The sequence below is a fragment of the Bos javanicus genome, chromosome 4, assembly GCF_032452875.1.
Source record: "Bos javanicus breed banteng chromosome 4, ARS-OSU_banteng_1.0, whole genome shotgun sequence".
Taxonomy (NCBI): Eukaryota; Metazoa; Chordata; class Mammalia; order Artiodactyla; family Bovidae; genus Bos; species Bos javanicus.
The window spans coordinates 36,053,782-36,080,490 of NC_083871.1; the positions used below are offsets into that span (position 1 = coordinate 36,053,782).

The 26,709-nt window shown below is 36.5% G+C and overlaps 1 protein-coding gene and 1 non-coding gene across 3 annotated transcripts in view; one reads left to right on the plus strand and one right to left on the minus strand.

Annotated features, from left to right (window-relative positions):
* The window catches only part of SEMA3D (semaphorin 3D), a 228,315-nt gene that overhangs the window by 97,236 nt on the left and 104,370 nt on the right, over window positions 1-26,709 (plus strand). For both annotated transcript variants that reach the window (XM_061413766.1, XM_061413767.1), the window contains one exon: window positions 10,389-10,549. In XM_061413766.1, the coding sequence (XP_061269750.1) occupies window positions 10,389-10,549 (161 nt within the window). The remainder of the gene's footprint in view (window positions 1-10,388; window positions 10,550-26,709) is intronic.
* On the minus strand, window positions 24,681-24,785 carry LOC133247009 (U6 spliceosomal RNA). Its single transcript, XR_009736246.1, has one exon. It is a non-coding gene; the product is annotated as a U6 spliceosomal RNA (small nuclear RNA).

Here is a 26,709-nt window from a genome sequence, read left to right on the forward strand (position 1 = left end):
AAATGAGGAACTTGTTAGAAATGCAGAATCTTAGGGCCTCTCTCAGATGCCTCGGTGAGAAGCCATTATTTTAGCAAGAATCAGAGCTGATTTGAATGCATGTTAATTCTGAGCAGCACTGCTTTTTACAGTGCTCTATTTCTGAAACCACCCCCTGACACACACACACACAAACAGGAATACTTGGATGTCACAACAGGAATCTCTCATGATTACAGAGCATTAGAGCCACAGTGGGGTCTCCAAGTGGCACATTAACCTCTCTGAATTATTAATAAGCTTGCAATAAATTCTGATTTAAATGGAAGGTAGAAAAATCAACACAAACAAGAATCACTCCTTTGAAAAAATCAGTTACATGTTTATTAGACTTCTTATGTGAAAAAAGAGGTGATGAATTGCAGTGATGATTTAGACTTATTTTTATCTGCAAGGGCTTCTAATCTTTTTAAAGGATGAAATGAGTGCAAAAAGATTGATGCCATAGTATTATGGTAAATAAATCAAAACACTTAAAAGAACTTCAGAGGAGATTGGGTGTGAAATTGAACTTGGAAAATTGGAAGCAATTTAGTTTATTGAATTTAACTCTTTGTTGGCATTAGATAATTTGATCATAAAATTCTAACAATTCTAATTAGGGGAAAAAACAGAATAGATAAATTTATATGGATTGGAGAGGGATTGGCGAGGGATGGGAGCAGAGAACAAGGTTGTTTAGGAACCTGTTACAGCAGTTTTGAGAAGTAGTATGGCTGTTTGCCTAGCTGACAATAGGAATAAATGTTTGAGGAAGAAGAATGAAAGATTTTCATGAGAAAATCTATACATAAGGCTTTAAATTTACCTGGATGTTGATATGAAGGAAATGCAATAGACTTAGAGGTACTAATTATTTAAATAGGGGAATAAAAAAGTAAGGGAATAAGGTAGAAGAACTAAAAATGATTCTGCTATCCTGAGCCTGAGAGCCCAATCATGTCATTAAAGTCATTATAATTGGTAGGATGAGGTGGCTGAGGGGAAAATGACAATAGCAAGCTAGCTATTGGAAATTCTGAACTTTGACTTGGGAGATGCAGTGGGGTTTTAGGTGTCTGTTTTGAAATCATCAGTAGAGAACTAACACTTTATGAGAAAACGGTTTATGGGAAACTGTAAATGGAAAAGCTTATTTCATTGTTTATGCCCTACTGCCTGAATTAAGGGGGCTTACCAGGTAGCGCTAGTGGTAAAGAGCCTGCCTGCCAATACAGGAGACATAAAAGACACAAGTTTGATCCCTGGGTTGGGAAGATCCCCTGGAGTAGGAAATGGCAACTCACTCCAGTATTCTTGCCTGGAGCATCCCATAGACCTAGGAGCCTACATAGGCAGGATACAGTCCATAGGGATGCAAAGAGTCAGACACGACTGAAGTGACTTAGCATGCACGCACACTTAAATTAAGGAGGCCATTATTCTATGACTGTATTTTGAATCTCCCTCTTGCAAGTCCATAAGCATATTCTGATTCAAATTCCATGTACATCTCTATAGAATTATCTTCCTTAGGTAAGAGAGAGAACCCTTTCTGGACGAATCCTAGAGAAAAGTTCCATGGATAACTGACATCTGTTTGTTCTAAATGAAAAACCAAATGGACATTTTCCTGAATCAGTGGAAATTAATTTTCAAATCAGGTGTCATGCTGAACGCCGAGCATAATAAATGAAAAACAAAAAAAGACATATTAAGGCCAATCATTTTAAATTTTATAATAGCAGAGTGTGGAGGGAAAAAGAAAGAAAAAAAAAAACAGAAGACATTCAAAACCTTGGGGCACTGATGGCATGAGACTTCTAAACTGTAACTTTGGATATATGGAAAATTTCAAAAATTTAAGTCACAGACACTTCTGGAGATGTGCTCACCAAAATAAGAAAATAAATCAAAAAATAAAGACATGAGATCCAGGAAAGATGGGAGTCATACTAGGAGAGAAGTTGAAAAAAGTCTGAGAAAGTATTACTCAAGCCAGAGAACAGACAGTTCAGATTGGAGCAGGAGGAAGAAAGAGCCTAGGAGTGGGTTTTCCTGGAGAGAAACAAAAACATATGACAGTTTCATTTGAAAATTTTATGGACACAGTTTTCAGAAGGTGTGGAAAGTTTTGACCATGATCTTAATGAAGTCAAAGCAAATGTCACAATTGAGAAATTAACAAAACCAACATATTGTTCAAGAAAGTAAGGATCATTAAAGAACAGTTTTTCTAAGTAGGGAAGATATTTACCTTGTACTAGTAATGGAATGATTAAATATAGCTTTCATAAAAATGGATATTCTATAATGTTAGGGACTTGGTTGGAGGGAAAGAGTTGGCATAAGAAATCTAAAATTCTCAGTTTCTGTAAACAATAATTCAATAGAAATGTCTGAGTGAAAAGATAGTAGTAACATATATATTATTTGTAAATATGAAAATAAATAGAAAATAAACTAGTAAATATGTCAATAGATTCTAGATTGGAAGTGGACAGAGAATTGGAGATGACAAATGGGCTTATATATGCCTCTTAACATTACTTTTATATGTGTGTGTGTGTGTGTATATATATATATATGCTTAACTTTGATTAATGTAATTTAAAAATATTATTGTAAAATATTATAAGTTAGTCTCATAACCCTGCTACCCTGCTCTGTAAATTAACTTGTATGCATCTTTGCTTGAGGAATTATTTGCTCTTGTCATATTTGTCTTGCTATTTGGAATCAATAATAAGTGATGTATTATAAAATAAAATGTATTGACATTTTTGAGTTTTTTAAAATTAAATTCACATTCTAAATTGAAAACAAATTTATGCTCACTTGTGACATGGTGTTTTGATTTTAAGTATTCCTTGAAATTTAAGAAGGAAGACATTCTCAATACCTTAAAGTGAATTAAGAAAATAATTGTCAAAGTAGAATGTATCTTTCCTAGAATTATCCTGTCAAGTATTTCTGAGGCAGTTTATTCTGTCATTGCATTGTTCTTCTGGAAATGTATCAGTTATTTATAATGTTAGACTTTTTTATAGGTCAGTAGCAAAATTTATTATGGCCAAGCTTTTGAGAATTTAAAACTATTCATTCTTACTCAAAGAAAGAATTTAAAAGGGATCCATAATCATAAATTATGAATCTCACATGTGATGGATCATAAAAGAAAGGCATCTATTGTTGAAAGCTGGCCAAATAAGAATAAACCTATGATTTAAAAGAACGGATGTAGATGAAAATGTGATGGTGTAAAATTACCACACTCCTATTCCACATCTTGTCCTGGAAAGAATGTAGCTCTGATGATATAATAGACTTTACTTGTTCCTAGTGTATGTTTCCCTATGTGGTGTCACCTGATTTATTATTGATATAGATAATGATCTGTCTGAGACCTAATGAACAGAACAGTTTCCAACATTCCATTGCAGATGAGCAAATAAGAATTTGATTTCTTTTTCTTTCTGATTTGAACTTGCATTATTTTGCAAGGTAGAGTTAGACTTTTCATCTAGGAAAATAGAACAGTAATATATTCTTATAATTTAGTCTTTTTGTCAGGATTTTAAGTTTGAATAACATTCTTTATATATTTTGAGCAGTTAGCTATGGAGACTTAAGCTTCATACACAGAGAATAAGCGGTATGTTTAATAGGTGAAGGTGAGCTATCTTGGTCATCAAAATCTTTTCATGTAGTCTCAGGCCTCAGAAAACCAATTGGAAGTCAGGTGGGGCCAATTTAAGATGAGCTCTCTTTCCAAAGGTTAAATCAAAGAAAGAATTCTTGCCTTGCCTTGGACCAAAAGCAGGAGAAATAAATACAGATTCATAGAGGGCCAAAGAGACTCAGTGAGTCACAAAATTAGGGACTAATTTTCATTTTGGAATGAACAGTTTGCTCTCTTTACTCAACTCCTGACCCAAACTGAGAACAGGCTTTGGGGATGGAGGGTAGTGAGGTTGGTTTGATAGCCAAAACATTTCTGGGAACTGTGGGATCAAGAGGTTCCATAGAAGGAGTCTTGGGAGACTGACAGCCATGGAAGCCCAGAGAATTCAGAAGTCAAGAGGGAGAAGCTGAATTTATGGAGAAGGCAAGAATGAAAACACCTTTACCTCTTTATTTAGATGGTGTTGCAGAGAACACACTGGAGATGTGACTGTGTTCAAGAAACATCAGAATAGTCCTAACGATATAATGGTTATTTCCTTGAGGAAAAAGATGGGCGGGTAGGGTAAGAATTTGTGCTTTTCTGCTGAATATCCTGAATGGTAGGGAAGAGTAACAGAGTTGTGTGTATGTGTGTGTTTGTCTTTCTTTCATTCTTTATTTTTTTTTTTTTTTGGCAAGTGCCCAGTCCTAACCAATGGACCACCAGGAAATCCCCAGGGTGACAGGGTTTTGATCCGGATTCATTTTTGGCTATAAGCTTTTTCTGCTGAGGAATTTGACTAGAAATTGGCTTTGCTTAAAGGTGATTTTATTTTTACCCCATGAAAATCTGCCCTTAATAACTTTGATTTTCTTCTTTAAAAAAGAGCTTCCTGTTAAGTGTTCTTTAAAGGATGTGGGAAGCCATTTTTTAACTATGTAGTCTTCTCAAGAGAGAGATTGTCAGCTCCACCCAGTTTAGAATTTCTGGCAATAAATGCAGGATTTCAAGGGTTTGGGATTTTGTTCGTTTAATAGTGAACACTGAGGAAGTCTGTGTTGCCTAATCCTAAATTTGTTAGATTCAGACCACTCCTTTCCTTTCTAGGGTGAAGAGGAAGAGTGTAGAACATTAGGTCAAATATTTCTTCAGGCTGAAAGAACAATTATATGAAGGGACACTACAGGGAGGTATAAAGAATTCTTTATAGAACAAGCTATTGTTTCAAATAGGAGCAGGAACTGAGATCTTCAACCTTCCCCTCATATAGAGGGTCATGTGGCTGTGAGTCAGGGGGTTCATTGCTGCCATATTCTGCCATGAAGAGCAAATTGGTTTTGTGAAGCCCACTTAACCATTCTGAACCTCAATGAATTGGTAATAGAGAATTCAAACAGCATTATCAAAATCTCCCTTTAGCTCTAATTACGTTATACTGTATTTCTGTTCTTCCCAAAGGTTAGAGACTACCTGCTCCAGGGAATAGAGCAATGGCCTGGAGTAAACAGATGAATGAGTTACTTGATATGTGTCCATTTAAGTTTGTTATTTGATATGTGTCTGTTTTAACAGAGTTCAATGTATGGTTCTAATGCCATAGAACTTGAGTGTTGGAAGGTGATCAGAGACCATTTGGTTTCTCCAACCACCATATTAGCAAGAGCTGTGTTATTTGGCTTGCTAATGAAGACAGAGAGGAAGCTCTTTCTATTTTACTGTTAAAAGTATTTAACAATCTACTACTGTGGTACCATTGTCCTTTGTCACAAGTACATTCTCAAGACTTCCCTGGTGGTCCAGTGGTTAAGACTCCATGTTTCCAATGCCAGGGGCATGAATTCGATCCCTGCTTGGGGAACTAAGATTGTATATGCCCTGTGGTGTGGCCAAAATAAATAAGGTCTTCAGCCACTAGGAGTTACAAAAAAAAAAAAAAGATATATTCATATTTTTTGTTGTGGATGAGCATTTTCTCCGCACTAGGCTGTGAGGTCAGTGAGTGGAACTTGTTAGCAGAGTTTTTATAGCATATGCAGAGAACCTGGTGATCTTAGATGAGTCAGTTGTTTGCCTTCAGAAGTCTAGTTTTATAATGGTAGAGACTCACTTTGTTGTGTTAGAAATGAGAAATTATTTTAAGTATGCTATTAACTCTATGTGGGAGACATACAATTTATCCGTGCCTTTGGTGAGATGGGCTTCCCTTGTGGCTCAGCCGGTAAAGAATCTACCTGCAATACGGGAGACCTGGGTTCAATCCCTGGTTTGGGAAGATCCCCTGGAGAAGGGAAAGGCTACCCACTCCATAATTCTGGCCTGGAGAATTCCATGGACTATATAGTCTATGGGGTCTCAAAGAACTGGACACGACTGAGTGACTTTCACTTTCACTTGGTAAGATAACAGAAGATGTTGATGAGCTCTGGATATACTCTTTAGCAATGCACACATACATACAAGGGGATTCCCTGATGGTGCTAGTGGTAAAGAAGCCATCTGCCAATGCAGGGGATCTAAGAGACTTGCAGGTTCAATCCCTGGGTCGGGAACATCATCTGGATGAGGGCATGGCAACCCACTCCAGTATTCTTGTCTGGAGAATCCCATGGACCGAGGAACCTGCTGGGCTACAGTCCATCAGGCTGCCAAGAATTGGATACAACTAAAGTAACTTAACACGCAGGCACATGAATACAAGTATAGGAAAACACTATGCTCTTTATAGGTGTTTTGAACCACAGAACCATCCTGTTGCTCTGTAATGGTTTCTTGATCATGGATTATGAACATTTTGTCTGTGTCATCATTCAATTAAAATCCATCCTGTGCAGGATTTTCATAGTTAAACTGCTACTGCTAAGTTGCTTCAGTCGTGTCCGACTCTATGCGACCCCATAGACGGCAGCCCACCAGGCTCCCCCGTCCCTGGGATTCTCCAGGCAAGAACACTGGAGTGGGTTGCCATTTCCTTCTCCAATGCAGGAAAGTGAAAAGTGAAAGTGAAGTCGCTCAGTCGTGTCTGACTCTTTGCAACCCCATGGACTGCAGCCCTCCAGGCTCCTCCGTCCATGGGATTTTCCAGGCAAGAGTACTGGAGTGGGGTGCCACTGCCTTCTCCAATAGTTAAACTAGTAAATGATTAATCATAACTTTGATGTATTTATTTCAGAAATAATCAACTGTAGATTTTTCAAGAATCTATTGATAGAACAAGAATGGGAATTTGAGGCCCTGGTTGATTGAGTGAGATTACAAACTGAGAACAAGGTGATAGGAAAATGAACTGCTAAAAGAACAGAAGGAGTGATTATGGTGGCTTAGGTCAAAGGTTTAGGTAGGAAGAACAAAGAATGCATTTAGGACCTAGAGGTCTGCAGAAAGGTGGGGCTGGCTAAGAAAGTACAGAGCAGACCCCCTCTGAATGGCATTTATGAAGCAACCCATTCAATCCACCACCAAAGTGGGGGGAGGGGGGAAACAAGATGAAGTCTCTGTTAAAAAGAATTATAAACTGTGGACAATTTAAAAAATCATATGCCTAAGACTTGCTGGTTTAAGGGAAGAAAAAGTAAAGCTTGGAAATATATCGCCAAATTATTAGTCTTTAACTTGCATGAGTTTTCAGCCTGCAGAGCCAGCATTCATATCTGATTCCTGAAATCCTGAGAGTATATCAGCTTTAGGTGTTAAGATACAGACTCTGGATTTAATTTTTTTTTCCTAGGCTTTTGTTGATGATCCCGTGGAAACAAAAGTGAATTTGCTTGGTTTGGCAGAAATGCAAGAAAGATAAGCTGCTTAGGGGAGAGGGAACCTGTTCCATTCCCTGTCCCAAGGTCTTTTCAAAATGTGTCAACCTGAGAAATTTTCATATGTAATGTCTGAATCTAATTATTTAGTTTGGCTACGAAGCCTCGGTAAAGCATGTTCTAATCGGTTTGATGCTAACATTGTCACAAAGCAACATTAAATCATTTTGAAATGATAATACTTAAGGTTAGTCAATATTTTTGCAGCTGTTTTTCCTTGTCAAATTTGTTTGAAACTAAACCCGAAAAAATTGGTTATGGTAAAAGAAAATAAAGCAAATGATGATGTCCTTTATTTTCCTCATTTAAGTAGAGACAGAAAATGAGATGCAATATCCTAAACATCTTCCTTCTCCCCTTAGTACCACCATAATTCAGGGACTTACCATCTTTTAGAAACTTCTGGATAGTCTCTCTGCCCCCATGTTTCCTGATTCTCATCCATCCTGAACACAGCAGCTAGACTTATTTTTGTAATGCTCAGCTATACTCTTTGTGACTTTCTCTGCATAAAATATCTTATTGGCTTTCAGTTACCTATATAATACCTAACCTCTGCAGCCTGACGGCTTACACCCTGACTACTTCGAGACAGCCTCACTTTTCACTGCCCCTACCTCTTCTCTCTGTTCCAGCATACTGAACTACTGCAGTTCCACACATATTGATTAAGTGCTCAGTTTGTCTCAGCCTCTGAGCTGTGTGCTGGGAGTTCTAAGATAAGTAAGACCTGGTCTTTGACCTGAAGGAACTCATACCCCATAGTAGGAAATGCATTAAACATGCAATATGTAAGAATAATATAAGATGGTATATACCCTGGAACAATACATTCGAGTGGTCCTCTGCTTGGAGTAAATGTTTTTTATATTTTTCCTGTAAAGTTTCTGTCTACCCTTCAGGAATGTTTGTAAATATTACCTCCTTCTGTAAGGTGATACATAATTAACTACTTGAAAGATTTGTTAACATTTTGTGTATACTTCTATTAGAATTTATTTTGCTTGTACTGTATTGTCTATGCATATCTGTTTGCATATGGATCTGTGAGCCCCTAACAGCGAGGCTCAGCCATCCCACAACCTTGTTTGCATGCTTAATACTTTCTAAGCTTATAAATATTTGTAGACAAAATAGCTTTTTAATGTTATTCCAAAACTATTTTAAAAAACACAGAAATGTGCTAATCTTCATGAGTCAGATTTAATGGAAGATGAGTTGATATTCCTTCATAGAACTTCATAGAACTCATTTGGTCCAAACCAGAGTTTAATATTCAAAGTAATACTATTTATTGAACTTTGCCTATCTTCAAGACATTGTTCTAAGAACTTCATATAAGTTACCTCCTTTAATCATGGGAATTATGAGTTGGGAAATATGACTTCCTTTTAATAGATTTTATAGAGTTTTTAAAAAATCATTATTATAATAGCTAATAGTTACACAGCACTGCCGGGCACTATTCTAATGCTGGTCATATGTTTACTGATTATTCTTCACACTTTAATAATTTATTACATTGTTTCTATCCATCATTATTCCCATTTTATAGATGAGAAAACGACAGCACAGAGAGGTTAACTTTCTTGCCCTAGATCATACAGCCAGAATTGCAAAGTCCAGTAAAATGTAATGGACTTTAATAAGTGACGAGTGATGTTATTTTCTTCTTGTTATTTAATAGTCTAGGGTTGCAGAAAATGAGAAGGCATGATTAGTACTTGGAGTAAAATATATTGAAAAGATTTGGGTTCCTGTAAACTCAGATCTAAGTTTAAATTTATTTCCTTTTTTGTTTGTTTTGTTTGGCCATATCACATGGCTTACGGAATCTTAGTTCTCTGACCAGGGATTGAACCCAGGCCCTCAGCAGTGAGGCCCTCATCCTAACCACTAGGATTCAGACCTGAATTTGAGTAGAAATTTGTCTATATCACAATCATAACTGAAAGACTTAGGCCTTGTTACAGCCCCAAAATAAATGGAGACTGGGACTGAGGTTATATTGTCAGCTTTGCCACTGTCGTTTTGTGACTTTAGGGCATGTGGCTTCACTTGATGGAATTAAACACCTTCATTTATAAAATCATGAATTGGCATAAATGAACTTTTAAGGTCCCTTCTCACTTTATAATTCTGATTCCATCACTGGTTCAGGATCACATCTTCAGAATTCATTACTTCTACGTTTACATCTTCCTGTATATGTGAACTTTGTGTGTGCATGCTCAGTCATGTCCAACTCTTTGTGACCATGTGGACTGTAGCCTGTCAGGCTCCCTGTTCATGGAATTCTCCAGGCAATAATACTGGAGTGGGTTGCCATGCCCTCCTCTAGGGCATCTTTCTGACCCTGAGGATCTTTATGACCCAGGGATCGAACCAGTGTCTCCTGCATTTCCTGCATTGCAGGCGGATTCTTTACCACTGAGCCACTGGGAACTAGGCAGTGTGTAATCTTCCAAACATGGATATCATAAAAAGTAGAAGGGCAAAAAAAAAGGCTGAGATTTATCATATACTTAGTTGGCTGCTTCCTTTGTGCATATTGGTCATTTGATCAGTTTGCAAATCTTACTGTAGCTAGATGCATTAATTTATAACTTAAGAAATCAAACAGGGTTGTGAAAAATTTTGTATTTATTGCTTTTCTTCTAACATGTTTTATATTTATTTTGATGATAATATAAACACATCAATAAAATAGAAGTATAAGTTGAATCTTTCTAAACAAGTGTGTGCTAAAATCTGTCTGTGGTTTGCATATATCTAAATTGGAGTTTTCATAATGTACATATGCATTTATAAAGTGGAATGGTGTGTGTATGGAAGCAAATAAATATTTTGCTTAATAAGAATTTTTTCTTTCTATCCTTTTTATTTTCCCATAGACTTGCTGCTTTCAAATAGCTGTATTCCTTTTTTGGGCTCATCAGAAGGACTGGATTTCCAAACTATTCTGTTAGATGAGGAGAGGGGCAGGCTGCTCCTGGGAGCCAAGGACCACATCTTCTTGCTCAGTCTGGTTGACTTAAACAAAAATTTTAAGAAGGTCAGTTTATTTCTGTCTAGTTGATTGGATGCATTTATTTTCATCTATGCCCCTTTCCTTCTTTTCTGTTTTAAATGATTCAGCATCAAATGCAGTAAGTCTTGTGCATGTCACAAAAGAACATATTAAAAGAACGTATTAAAATAAAAGAAAAGAAAAGAACATATTGCCTCTGATACATATTTCTGGATTCTATGGATTTAAGCACATATGCATGTTTTTTGTTAACAGTGAGTGTAATACTAAAACCTTTGAAAATATGAATGAAAGGTATGAACAGTTAATAAATGGATGCTACAGAAATTCAAAGTTTTAGATTGAAAAACTGGAAATGAGTTATTCATGAAGTATTAATATTTATATCTGTAGCAATTATACATTTTTAATTTTCAGTGAACACATAAGCATACTTTAAAATGATAGTATGACTCTGGTAGCATTTTAAACCACACTGTCTTCTCCACATTCTAATTTTACATTCAAACAGGTTTCTTCTATGATTTCCTCACATTCAGATAGTAAGGATGAACAATGCCTCATTTATGGGCTCATTAACAATCTTACCACTTAAAGAAATATATACTCAAAACTGAAAAGCAATTACTATTGTATCCTACAGTTTCAGCTAGCATTGTGATACACAAAGCAAGGACGGCCACACTGTCATAATTATTATTAACTAGTATTGTAACTTAGTAAATATCAATAGCTATGCAAAAACAAAATGGATACCAAGACTAGAGGAGTTGAATGACTAATGAGAAGACATATGATCATTCTGCATCTGTAAGGTATATGTGGTTGTTTTTTCTTTCTCTTCTTTTCCATAAGAAATACTATTGCAAAAGAAATACTAGGAACCATTGCAAGGTTTCAGGTCAGTAGTTCCCTACTGTATTCTTGCCTGGAGAAGTCCATGGACAGAGGAGCCTGGTGGGCTACAGTCCATAGGGATGCAAAGAGTTGGACACAACTGAAGCGACTTAGCATGTACACGCTGAGTTAATAGAGACTTCATCCCATTCAGAAAGAGTTATTTGTAGGTCACTCTTGGACTTTGAAGCTTCACATAGCTTTCACCTACAATGACCACTTTAACTTAAACTTCTACTTATGAGGCACTTTTAATAACTAAATATCAGTTGTTCCATTATTTGAATATTATCAGCACTAAGAGTTTTAGTCTACATAGGCAAAATATTTGTCACCATATGCGTTACTATTGCTTAATGAGCACCTGCATTAGAAGTATTGTTTCTGTTCTTTTAGTCATTTAAATAGTACATTCTTAAGTAGTACTTCCACACATTTTGAGGCCCACCAAAGGAAAAGGAATATTTTTTTTAATAAATGCTCAGATATGGTAAAGAAATAATCTTTGAATGTCAGTGTATGTGTACCTTTTGTATAATCTGTGTTTCTAGAAGAATGAGCGCCACAGTATTGCCAGTAGTTCTTGACTTGTGTCAGTCCAAACACACAAACTCATAAGGTTATCTTATTTTTTAAGATGAGTATTATTCTATAACTTAGATATTGTTTATAGTAAGATAAAATAAACAGTTGTGTGGTAGAATTTGAAAAAACTTACCTTTAATTCTGCCATTAAAGCTTCATTCCATTTATTCCTTTTTAAAAAATAGTTATTTATTTATTTGGCTATCTGGTCTTAGCTGTGGCACATGTAATCTTTAGTTGTGGTGTGTGAACTCTTAGTTGCGACATGTGGGATCTAATTCCCCAACTTTGGGATTGAATCTGGACCTCCTGCATTGATAGCATGGAGTCTTAGCTCCATGCTATGGGAATTCCCTTATATAATAACTGGGAAGTCCCCCAGTTCTTCTTAAGGGTGTATTTTTTCCGTTAGGAGTATGAGTACTTAAAAAAATTCCTAGGAGAGGTTATGGATAATATCAACTAGTATCTCAACATCAGTAAATATCTTTATGGCTCTTCTTATGAAAGAGGCCAAAGGAAATCTTCAACTTTGCGGTTTTGCTTTAAAAGACACTACATAGCTAACAAAGCATTTTTCCAAATATGTCTCAGTCTTAGAATAATAACAAAAAGCGATTCATACTTTTAAGGGAATTTGTTCTGGTGCTGTTCTCTGCCTTCAGAGATTGGAAAGGATTGGAAGAATAAGTCCATTTATCTGAACTGAGTGTATTAGATCATTGCTTAAAATAAATTCTGATAGCTAACTTCCTTCTCTGGCTATTTTAAGCAGATCTCTCTTTGGCTATATTCCATGCTTGAAATGTGCTAATATCTAATAAAATAAATGTTTATGAAATATTGATTTCCCTTATGATGTTATTGAAATAAATGGTCATTTGAACATACTATAAAAGTAGGGTCTATACTAGAGACTTTCTGTTTAACTGACATTTATCTTTGTAAAATGAACAATTCATAAAGAGGTTAGGTATGCAAAGGTAAGAATTTATGTTTTTATAGGTATCCACCTTTAAAATTTATATAAATCATGTCAATTCTAAAAGGTTCTTACTCCACAGTAGCAAGTAAGTGTCAAGATGTAGTAGTTGAGCAGTGTTTAGACCTACGTGGTTTGCGTTGGCTCAGTGCCCCTCAGCAAAAATCCAGACTCCTCTGTGGAAGAAACCACACATGCTGGGACTCTGTGGGGCTGAAGGATTTCCTTTGTATTCTTTATAGAGTAAAGCAATCTACAACACATAATTGAGCTCTGAGTGACTGGTTGGGGATTTTTTCCTCTGGGAAATTTAAAAAGAAATTGTGTAGAAAGTATCCAGTTGGAGTATCAAAATTTAGGATATCTGTTTATTTGAACTTTTTGTACAAACAAGGCTGTGCCTACTGAAATAACAGCCATTGTCATTTCATATTTGCCACAAGAATTTAGATTGGAATCACTAAAAATAGTAACAAAAAGTCATTTCATCATAAATATTTAATAATATTCTTCTTATGATCTTAACTCTGTTCAGACTAGATTTTTGAGTCTTATATAATAAATGAGGCAGGTATATGAACGGGGCAGGTATATGATCAATAACCTTTGAGAAAATAGCCATAGAAGGAGAAAGTCGAAATTAGACCTTTCAGGGCATTTCCTCTATCTAGAAAGTCAAAATTAAGTAGACGACTTTTTTTCAAATTCTGACATTTAGATAAGAGGGATAAGCGATCCTTTTTTTTTTTTTTTTTTTAATTTCTACAGAGACATAATAGACTTAAAGGCAAGTATAAGCATTACCAGGGACATGATATCCCAGAATTTAAGGAGGCTTTTTCTAGAGTTAATCTGTTGTTGTTTAGTTGCTAAGTTGTGTCTGACTCTTTGCAACCTCATGGACTGTAGCTCACCAGGCTCCTCTGTCCATGGGATTTCCCAGGCAAAGAATACTGGAATGGGTTGCCATTTCCTTCTCTAGAGGATCTTCCCAACCCAGGGACTGAACCCACATCTCCTTCATTGGCAGGTGGCTTCTTTACCATTGAGCCACCAGGGAAGCCTGTACAGTTGGTCCATTAGTCCTCTATTGAGTTCAGAAATGTGAATTTCTGTGAATTTCTCTCAGAAGGCTTGAGACAGATAATGCACATTGACTTGATATTCCTTTCCCCCAACACTAGATCAAAATGGAGCAATCAGATCCATTCAGAAGGGATCCCATTCTAAGGGCAGAGATCTGGATCTATATTTAATCACTCCCACTAGTTTTGTTGTAAGTTGAGTTCCCCCAGAGGCCAACTGTAAGATGAAGATTAGCTTATAGAGTATTTGCAAGGGAGGGTTTCTTGGGATCAACACACATGAGGGCATCACTTAGGAAGTAGCATTAGACAAAGGGAGAAACAACCTCTGATGCAGTCTGAACAAAAGCCTCAGCTGACAGACCATGATGATAAGGTAGTAAACATTTCAATATTTTCATCTAGTGTAAGTGATAATATCATTTTTCAGCTTCATTTATCTAGTAAAAGAGAATATCCATTTTTCTCCCTATCACATCCATTCACCATGACCATTTATGTTATCTCTTAGAAAAATAAAAATCTGATCATATTTCTTCTCTGTTTATAGACTTCTGGCAGTTCTCGATTTCCAAGGAACTTGCATAAACTTCAGGATTCTGTTGACTGCTAAGTCCTTCCCATCCATTTCTACCCTGTTTCCAGTCTCCTTTTTACCCACTCTTCCATGTTCCCTCACTAGCATTTTACTTTGTTTGCCTCTTTCTCTTTCTTTTACTCTAACTGCCATGTTAGTTCCTTCCAAAATAATTCAAGTTTTGTACTTTGCTACAATTTCCTGAAATTGCCATTCACTTTCTTGCTCATCTCACTCTTCATTTTTGAAGGCATCTATCTAATTTTACTCTTTTACTGCATCCAGTTCTCCAAGGGTTCCTCATCCTCAGGAGACCTAACTATCTCTGTGTTTACTAGAACATTTTATAAATTTGTTGTTGTTCAGTCACTCAATCATGTCCAACTCTTTGCAGCCCCTTGGACTGCAGCATGCCAGGCTTCCCTGTCCTTCACCATCTCCTGGTGCTTGCTCAAACTTATGTCCATTCAGTTGGTGATGCCATCCAACCATCTTATCCTCTATCATCCTCTTCTCCTCCTACCTTCAAATTTTCCCAGCATTAAGGTCTTTTCTAATGAGTTGGCTCTTTGCATCAGGTGGCCAAAGTATTAGAGCTTCAGCATCAGTCCTTCCAATGATGTTTCAGGACTGATTTCCTTAAGGATTGACTGGTTTGATCTCCTTGCAGTCCAAGCAACTCTCAAAATTCTCCAACACCACAAAAAGCATCTCTTCTTTGGTGCTTAGCCTTCTTTATGTTCCAGCTCTCCCATCCATACATGACTACTGGAAAAACCATAGCTTTGACTATACAGAGGTTTGTCAGCAGTGATGTCTCTGCTTTTAATACACTGTCTAGGTTTGTCATAGCTTTTCTTCCAAGGAGCAAGCATCTTTTAATTTCATGATTGTAGTCGCCATCTATAGTGATTTTGCAGTCCAAGAAAATGAAGTCTCTCATTGTTTCCATTGTTTCCCCATCTATTTGCCATGAAGTGATGAGACCAGATACCATGATCTTAGTTTATCAAATGTTAAGTTTTAAGCCAGCTTTTTAACTGTCCTCTTTCATCTTCATTAAGAGACTCTTTTGTTCCTCTTTACTTTCTGCCATAAGGATGGTGTCATCTCCATATCTGAGGTTATTGATGTTTCTCCCAGCAATCTTGATACCAGCTTATGCTTCATCCAGCCTGGCATGTCCCATGACATACTCTATATATAATTTAGATAGGCAGGGTGACAGTATACAGCCTTGACGTACTCCTTTCCCAATTTTGAACCAATCTGTTGTTCTATGTCCAGTTCTAACTGTTGGTTTTTTACCTGCATAAAGGTTTTGCAAGAGGCAGGTAGGGTGATATGGTATTCCTATTTCCTTAAAAATTCTCCAAAGTTTGTTGTGATCCACACAGTGTCAAATGTCCTATCTGATAAAGCTATTATCATCCATTTTTATAAATATATCCCCCTTTTAATAATACACTCCTTGAGTGGGGGAACTATTTTACATTCACTTTTGAGTCTCCTTTAAACACTGTACAGTATCTTACCCATCATTTCATTTCAGTTCAGTTCACTCTCTCAGTCATGTCCGACTCTTTGCGACCCCATGAATGGCAGCATGCCAGGCCTCCCTGTCCATCACCAACTCCTGGAGTTCACTCAGACTCACGTCCACCGAGTCAGTGATGCCATCCAGCCATCTCATCCTCTTACCCATAAAGAATACTAAATAATGTTTCCTCATTTTTTTTGAGTTGGTAATTTTGTTATCTTCTTTTGAGTGTGAGACCAATATATTACTCTTTAATCAATTAGTGTGCTTTCAGCTTAAAGGCACCTTACTTGAGCTGGTTAAAAAAAAAAATAAGAAGACTTATTAAACTATAGAATAAGTGTCTAGAGTTTGAGTGGCTATATAAAAGGTAATATCACCTACTTAGCAATAATATGAATGATCTGGTTCTTTCTGTGTTGGCATTATCCTTAGGTTTGTAGAAAGGTGGCTGTAGCAGTTTCATGGGCCACATCCAGACAAGGGAATACAAAAGAATAAAAAACCATTACTTACTATGTCTCATTCCTAGGAGTAAGGAAACCTTTTAAAGAATTCTGCCTTGCATCTCCTTGGCCTAAGCATGTCAATTCTAAATCTTATACTTGAAAGAGGGTTGGGGAAACTATGATTTGCTTACATCAGCCAGCTGCTTTAGATGGAAGACCTGTTCACAAATCAGTCATTTTACAGACATGGAGGAGAAAGCAAGTTATCTGAAAAAAATAATTTTCGTAGGGGAATTTTCTTATTATTAACATAGATTTCCATAGGCAAACATGAAAGTTTTCTCAGATAATCAAAGACTGTGTATTTTCTCTTTGGAGGAAGTTATAAAGATTAGCTAGTTCTACAAGGAAATTATCTGGAAGGATTTATTTTTCTTTCAGGAGATATCTTGGAAAATATTCACTGCAAGTAAAAATCCTTGAAATAATTTATTTTTCTCCACACTGTATGGTAAAAAATTAAAAACCTGCTAACCTTTACAAATACTTCTCTTGCTTATGTAAGAGTTCATTTGCCTCTATAAAACTTCTCTATGGTTATTTAATCTAAGCTTTTAAAATCTAACCCACTGCAGTTTTTTTTCAAATCTGCTGATATCCTGTAAGTTTTTTCCCTACAATATTGTTAACTGTTGTTCGGGTGATACAGTCAGTAGGGATTACATTACAATTTAACTCAGAGAATTAAAGACTATATCATTATTGTGTAGTACTAGATTTTCACATTATACACTAAATATTTAATGTACAGATAACATATGTTTTTAACAAATCAAGTAAATAGACTTAACTTAAGAATCCTTGGGAATATGACCTAATGGAATTGTATCTAAACTAATTTTGGCTTGAATGATTTGGGGTTGAAACCTATTATATGTATTTGTAGAAGTAAAACTTGGAATAATTTTTAGTAACTGAACTTTGAATAATTTTTTCTTTTGGCCTTCTACCTAAGTCAGTTTTTTTTTTTTTTTTTATCTTTTTCATAGAAAACTTTGAGTGTCTATTACTGGTGCTAAGAACGTGGTGTGAATGCATGCTAAGTTGCTTCCATCGTGTCTGACTCTTTGCGACCCTATGGACTATAACCATAGGATGGGAAAAACATGTTTGACAAATGGGGTAGAAAAAAATCATTTCTTCCCTCCACATGTAAATTTCTCATGTGTGCATGCTAAGTTGCTTCAGTCATGCCAGACTCTGTGATCCTATGGACTGTAGGCCACCAGGCTCCTCCGTCCATGGGGTTCTCTAGGCAAGAATACTGGAGTGGGTTGCCATGCCCTCTTCCTGGGGGTCTTCCTAACCCAGGAATCAAACTTTCCTCTCTTAACATATGCATTGGCAGCTGCGTTCTTTACCTCTAGCGCCACCTGTGGCCTCAGTTAAACTAAATTTCTCTGCCCTAACCCTTAACCTATCCCATCTCTAGAGTCAGAGGAATTTTAATATAGTCCTTGAAAAAGGTGGTCAACTGCAGACAGACATTTATATCCATTTATCATTCATTTATAAGTGATGCATGAGAAACCTGTTCAGGGTAGACATCATAATAATGAAAGTGTTTGACAGTTGTACTGTATGGTTTAAGGACCTGTGGCTTCTAAACAAATTATCCTAAATTACACAGTATCTGTCACTTTGACTACAAATGAACATTTTCCACCTCAGCCAGCCTTAAGTAGTTCTAGCAATAATTCATGTAAAATCCAGAGCTCTCTCTATTGTAAACTTTAGCAGTAATATATACAAGCTAAAAGTCTCTCACTCTCTCTTCTCACTCTTTCTTTTTAATGGCATCATAGTTGACAGTAAAAAAAAAAAAAAATCCAATACTCTGTTTGGTTATGTTATTTAGTTGGCTTCTTGACTTAATAAATTATTGGGATCCTTCTATCTGAAAATGTAACTCATTTTGAAAGCAGTTCAAACCATGCTTGGGTGGAGTTAGTCTCTAAACCAGGATGTAAGCAGAAAGGTCACAAAGGGAATGATTTATTAAACTAAGTACTGCCTTTGTATCTAATGAAGCATTTTTTTCTTGGTTTTCTTTTGTTTTCTCTCTTTTTTTTCAAGTAGGCTATAGAGGCCAATGAATAGACCAATGAGAAACAAGCTTACTCTGAAACTACAGTTATTATTTATTTCACCTGCTAATCTATCAACAACTTTTATGTCAACTCATGGAGCGTAATAATAAGCAACTTTATGTTACCTTCCATTTCAATCTACTCTGTGGGACTCTGTTTTCTCCCTGGACCTGTCTGACTTCAGCAGACCCCATTGCTTTCCAGGTCACTCTTGGGTAGTCCACAATTGTTACCCAGCAGTTAAAAGGTCCATTCTCATATAACAGAGCATTCAACCTCATTTAAAATTCTCCCTGTTTGGACATGCCATGGGAGGGAGGGCAGGCTCTTAAGTAGGGAGAAATTTAGAGGCTTCTTCACTCCTGACTCTACTTAACACCCCTCCTCTTTTGTGAGCTGTTACACTCAGTGTCTGACCCTCTAGTGTCATATTAGAAGGAGGGGAGAGGAAAGGGGTTTAGGGAAGTACCTTTTGCCATCACCAGAGAGACCTCACTTCTCATCTGTCTGGCCTTGTCAGACGTTAGAGGGTGACTTTTCTTTCATAAGCACCATTGTGAGTTTCTGGAGTTTCTTCTCTTGCAGTTCTCTGGATAAAAGTGACTGTACTTCTGTTCTAACCAGTGTGTCCTGATTCTGTATCCTGAAGCAGGTTGCAGTTCCATCAAGTGTTAACTTCTAAAGTCTTTTCAATCTATAGTCTTGAATAGGATCAAGGGGACCTCATGCCCTCCCATTTTTGCATAAGCATGGCTCCCACCTGTCCCCTAGGAAACTGTCATGTGTATTTTCCTGGACACACTCTGGAATTTCAGGTTGATATCAGTATGGCCCCTGAGCCTGGCCTCTGCTTCTGCTGCAACCTATCAGTCTCTCTCATTCTTTACACATTCATCCATAATGTTCCACAGCAGTGTGTTTAACAGCTAGTGGATCTTCAGTCATGTTTGACTCTTTGTGACCCTATGGACTGTAACCTGCCAGTCTCTTCTGTCCATGGGGTTCTTCAGGCAAGAATACTGGAGTGGCTTGCCATTTCCTCCTCCAGGGGGTCTTCCAGACCCAAGGATTGAACCTGTGTCTCTTATGTCTCCTGCATTGACTGGTGGATTCTGTACCATTAGAGCCACCTGGGAAGCCCCTAGTACATCTTGAGGTGCCATCAAAGCTGATTCCCTGGCATCTACTCCTCACCCTAGGGCTTATAAGACACATGATACAACTATCTCAGAGAAAATATCCTTCTCAAGGGAAAAGAAAAAGCTTTCTAATCTCCAGGATCCAACTGTTTTATAGCTTGAACATAGGTGTTCTATATGATTCTTGGCCACCTACTTTGAAGATTTTTGCATCCTGAGCTAACATGTCATTTTCAGTTTTTTTATCAGCTAAAATTTCTTTTTTTAACATCTTGCTCTACTAAGTCATAAAATGAGCTTTCAAAAGAATGTTGCTTTACCTCCAAATGAAACAGGCAAGCTCATTGTATATCATTCCTGATGTATACACTCTAGAATTTTATGAATAATGGAGAATGTCAGTATCCTTATTAGAATTTACATTTTGGATAGTAATAGGCTTATTCAAAACATTTGCTGTTTTACATCTTGTTGCCCATATTTTTCAATAGTATTTCTGTTGGGTTCTAGCAAAGCTAAGCCATAACTGAGAAGCTAATAAATGAGAGTATAGGACATGCAATGATTCATTTTTAAATAAGCTAAACATTAATCTTCAAATAGTTTAATTTCACTTTGAGACAGTACTTATCTTTTTCCCTTGTTATTTAATTAGTTAAAAATATTTTATCTTGAAACTGACATGTGTCAAAATTAAATGCTGTACATAAAATGTTTGAAGAATTGCTATGTTATCTAATCAAAAGTGAAGATTGTTAACCGGGCCCCAACAGAAACCTATTAGCTAAATTTACAGGGTTGAAGGCAGAAGCAGTTCAATACTTAAAAATTTTTTATGTTCAATGTAGTTGATGTTTGTTTTTAATGTAAAAAGCACTAAATATGTTTCTGGCAGAACAAAAGGATCTTTTCCTATGGGTTTTAAAATGAGAGAGCAATATATCAAAGCAATATAAATTTTATAGCCTACCTAAGAGGACTCCATATTTTTATGGAATAACTTGAGACAGTTTCATTTCACCTTGCTAAAGTTAGATCCCCAGTTATGAACTTTAGATTCTTTCAGTTATTTAACCAAAAAATATTCAAAACTATTTAAAAGGAAACATTAAAGATAAAACCCTTAAAAGCTAGAACTCAGATACTCTAAGAAGCTTGACTTTCTTTTTTAGCTTATTGTTCATAGTCATTCCATGTTTATAAATGTGACAGTTTTTTTCTTTTTCCTAACAACCATAATGTAATTTTGTATTATTTTTTCCTTATTTAACATGAAAACGAGGTATGGAATTACAAAAGTTAGATTACTTGAAATTTATCAAACCATGCTTCTGTTTTTAAGCACTTTGATTAGAAAAATAATAATTAGTTTATAATTTTAACTACAATAATTTTCAGTGGAATATTTAAACACCTTTTTTTGTATAGCATGAAAGGAATTTATTTCCCTTTCCTTAGGGAAGCCTAAAACAAGAGGGTTTCTCATACATGGGGATCCTGTACTTGCTTCCTTTATATTGAGTATAGGCAGAAATGCTTTTATAAATCAGAGTGACCTTCTGACTCTATTTCATTAACTCATTTCATGGCTGAATAAGACATTCTCATCTAATGTGTGACCCTGGAAGTCTATTATTTAGGGGGAAAGACTCAGAATAAATAACTTCTCATTTAAAATCAAGTTATTGATGAAAGAAAATTGCCACTCTTTTCTCAGTTAATACTTGAAATAAAGAAAATATAAACCCTTGGAAACCATGTGGACATCCCAATAGATTAAGTTTTGGTATAAGGCGCGCTGCTTAGTTTCATGGTGATTAATCTGCTCCTATTGCCTGCAGAACACATGCTGTCTAGTCATCAGAGGTGGAACAATTGCCTCGTTCATGGATGGGCTGGCTCCCCCGCCCGAGTGCTGATGTGCAGGTCCCATCTGGTCACTGTAATGGACTGTCAGGATGTTGTCAGACTGCTCAGACCTCGGCCAGAACTCTGACAAGAACTCTTTCTCTGTCTCCAGTTTTACAGGAAACTGTGTAGATCACGTTTCAATAATTTTCAAGTACTTATTCTAAATGCGAAGCTGTGCCAGGTGCTAAAGAGGGTAGAAAGGAAAAGTGATGTCCCTGGTCACTCAGTATCAGTGGTTACTTAACTTTAATGAGTCATATACTTGTTGAAGAAGATAATGGAGTCTGTGACTTGTATTCCTTACAAAATTTTGGAATCTATCCACAGTTGTAATTGCACCACAAATTCAAAATTACCAACCTATCTGTGGATTTCTTAAATTCCCTTTTAATTTGTATAATACAAAAGCTAATTCTGCAGATAATGCTAAGATAACAGTTGAAAGCACAACATTAGCTGCTAACAAGTGATGCAGGAGAGACTTGAACTCCTGTCTTGCGAGTCCACTACAGTTCATTGCTCTTTATGCCAGGCAAAGGTCCCAAGCTTAATCTGCTTGCAGAAAGAAAGGGGCAGATGGATATGATAAACATAAGTGTATTGGAATTCAGAAGTAGGCAGTAGAAGAAAACTACATGTATTGGTAGAAGAGGCTTTGAACTGAGTCCTAAAACAGGAAAGGGAAAGACAGTTCTTACCCAAGACTTACTTCATGAGGAAAGCTATGTGCCCAGATTAGACCCAAAACTTAAGAATTTAAACTTCCCCTCCTGTAACAGTTTCTATCCTAGCCAGTTTGAGTTCTATGAGCTTCACCGCTGGCCCTCCTGACTATATCCAACACTTTGTTCTTTCAGCTTAGGTCTCTTACCTCTCTTATGTCCTGGGAACCCAGACTCTGGAGTAGTCACTGCTCCCTTGATTGTTCGTATCCTTGTATTATACAGCATTTAGAACAGCATTTTCCCAACTTTTTTACAACCATTCAAAAACTTGACTCATGTTCTTTAACAGAGATGGCCACTTGAATTTTTAAGACTGAAATTTTGTCTTTAATTAGATTTTATGAACAAGTTGTAACTTCCTCTTGGTATTCCATTCAGTTCTTTTGACATCTCTAAATTAGGGCAAAGGGCATTTGACTGACCTTGCACTTGCTAACTTGAGTCAATTAAATTGCTTCTCCAAAGATGAAACAAACAGCAGATATAATTAGCATTTCCTTAGAATGTTGTTATAAGGCCTTATCATTATTTGAATGTTTCTGTAACTTGCCTAAGATTAAAGAATTAAAAATAAAGTGCCTGACATTTCACCTTACTAAGTGATAACTCTTAATAAGTTATATAGCTTATAAATGAAACTGTAATTGTTAGAGACATTGCAGCATTTTACTGTGAGCTCCTCCTGCCTATTTGTATTCAAAGTGAAGTAAATATGCTTCAAAAAAAAAGCAAATCATTTTGGATTTTGGAAAGAGATAAGCAAATATAATTTGCTTATGATTGTGTACAGTTGTGCTCATTTCATGTACTAGCAAGGTAATGCTCAAAATCCTTCAAGCTAGGCTTCAGCAGTACATGAACCATGAACTTCCAGATGTACAAGGTGAATTTAGAAAAGATAGAAGAAACAGAGATCAAATTGCCAACATCTGTTGTATCATATAAAAAGCAAGGGGATTCCAGAAAAACATCTACTTCTGCTTCATTGACTATACTAAAGCCTTTGACTGTGGATCACAACAAACTGTGGAAAATTCTTAAATAGATGGAAATACCAGACCACTTTACCAGACCACATGACCTGCCTGAGAAACCTGTATACAGGACAAGAAGCAACAGTTAGAACCAGACATGGAACACGGATTGGTTCAAAATTGGGAAAGGAGTTCATCAAAGATGTATATTCTCATCCTTCTTGTTTAACTTGTATGCAGAGTACATCATGCTAAATGCAAGACTGGATTAATCACAAATTGGAATCAAGATTGCAGGGAGAAATATCAACAACCTCAGATATGCAGATGATAACCTTCTAATGGCAGAAAGCAAAGAGGAGTTAAAGAGCCTCTTGATGAGAGTGAAAGAAGAGAATGGAAAAGCTGGCCTAAAACTGAACATTCAAAAACTAATCCCATCACTTCATGGCAAATACATGGTGGAAAAGTAGAAACAGTGGCAGATTTTATTTTCTTGAGCTCCAAAATTACTGCAGACAGTGACTGCAGCCACAAACTTAAAAGACACTTGCTCCTTGGAAGAAAAGCTGTGACAAACCTAGACAACGTATTAAGAATTAGAGACAACACTTTGCTGACAAAGGTTCATCTACTCAAAGCTATGGTTTTTCCAGTAGTCATGTATGGATGTGAGAGTTGGACCATAAAGAAGGCTGAGTGCCAAAGAATTGTTGCTTTTGACCTGTGGTGTTGGAAAAGACTCTTGATATTCTCTTGAATAGCAAGGAGATCAAACCAGTCAATCCTAAAGGAAATCAACCCTAAATATTCATTGGAAGGACTGATGCTTGGAAAGATTGAGGGCAGGAGGAGAAGAGGGTAACAGGAGATAAGATAGTTGGATGGCATCACTTACTCAATGGACATGAGTTTGAACAAACTGTGGGAGATAGTGAAGGACAGGAAGAGAGGGAAGCCTGGCGTGCTGCAGTCCGTGGAATTGCAAAGTCGGACACAACTCTGTGACTGAACAACAAAGCAAATAAAATCAACGTAAGATTAATAGATCATAGGTTGTATTGTCTCTATTCAGACTAGTAATCTATATTCTGTAAATCTGAAAGAAACAGATACATACCTGTTTGTACTCGTTTTTTAAAGAAATATGTAGCCCTTCACAAAGTTGCATGTCATCCTTGTGCAGGGAGCATACTAATCTTTTCTATATCCTTCCAATTTTAGTATTTCAGTGTCAGGTGAACAACAAAGGGGCTCAGCCATACATATACATGTATTCATCTATTCCCCATCTCCTAACAACTCGATTATTTTCCCTCCTTAGTAAAAATTCTTAAGTCACTGCATAGCCTCTGTGCTAAATTGCTCCGTCATGTCCAACTCTGCAACCCCATGGATCGAGGCTCCTCTGTCCATAGGATTTTCCAGGCAAGAATACTGGAATAGGTTGACATGGTGCTGACAAAGTGAGCGCTAAAATATGTCTATTTAGAAGTTAGTATCCAATCCTTTCAAGTGTTACAGGCAGAGATGAATCTTTTGGAAGTGATCAATTTCAATTATGAAATACTTTGAAGACAACATAAGCATACTAACATGGTAAGTCAGTAAATTGTTGAATTTGTAAACTAACTTATCAGACATACTTGTTTTAATACATTAACTCATAAATTATCATTTTCAAGTGGAGACATTTTATACAGTTATTTACTTCTCTTCTTTCCCATGTAGTTTTCTGTTATCGACTTGATCTCTAACATTAGCACTCAAATTAAAACCAATTTGCAACCCCTAATTATTTTGTAGTGATTTAATTAGTAGTTTCACCCTAGGTAATTATGTTGAGAAAAATTCTTGGGTTCATCTGGATCCACAGAAAAGATCTGTTTGATTTCTGATGTCTGCCCTGCACATGGATGGAAAGATCAGCCTTGTACATATTTGAGATCCTTCATGTGTAGGGTCCAAGGTCTGGAAGAGTACTCCCACCAAAATGAGAGCCTTAAGATCTGTGTCTGGTACATCATACAATGTTAGTTAAGAACTAGTGTTCTGTGGGAATATTTCTGAACAACTGAAAGAAAGCAGTTATGCAAGTAACATCTCAGCTTCTGGTATGCCTCTTCTTGATAAGTGAAAGAAAAATGCCTATGGTTAATTTTCTAAAGGAGTAATGAGAACCACATCAACTTTTAGAAATAGGGTATGTGTTTTCTTTGCCTTGCATATGCAGCTCTAAATATGGTATGATGCTGGATGTGCAAAGCTCCAAAGTGCAAGAGAATGTGTATGTCATTTTACTGTTAATAAATTCAGTGAAGGTAGTGAGAGTATTAATAATCACTGCTGTAAAACTTTCCCATTACCTAATGATCAAGAGAGCCTTTTATAGAGATTGTGGACTTTGTATCTTCAAGTATGAGGTGTGATTTTTGTCTGAGCATGAGGCAGTTTCAAAGTATACTACCTGGGCTACTGAAATAATCTCAAGATCTCAGGTACTTCCTGGGCTTTTGTGTAAACCATGCTGATACTTGAAATTATATGTGAAATACTCTATCTCCTATCAGAATTAAAATCTCTGTCTCTCCCTCTATGTGTCTGTGAGTCTTTCTGTCTGTAGCTCTTTTTTTCTTACAGTTTTGTCCCCTCTGTATCTCTCTACACACACACATACACACACACACATATCCAATTTGTCACATTATGTGCGCCACTTCAAAAGATAATTAAAAAACAAATACGTTACTTGAACATATTTCTGCCAACTCTCTGTATGTGTGGAAATTTTGTTTCTTTGGCTTTATTTTTAAATTGAATTGCGTGAAATTTTGCTGCTTTGTACTGGAGGACGGCAGGACAACCCACCCCAGTATTCTTGCCTGGAGAATCCCCATGGACAGAGGAGCCTGGCGGACTACATACAGTCCATGGGGTTGCAAAGAGTCGGACATGACTGAGTAACTGAGCACAGCACAGCACATTGTTTATCAACAAGGGATCAAAGGGAATATTAAAAAAAAAAAAAAAAAAAGAAACCTTATTATAATGACTAGGTAGCAAGTAAAAGAAAATTTCACCATAAATGATAATTAAAATAATTGCTTTAAAATATTGGCACAACTTCAGTGATCTTTTTTCCTTTTAAGTAAATGTTTAGAGTCGGAAAG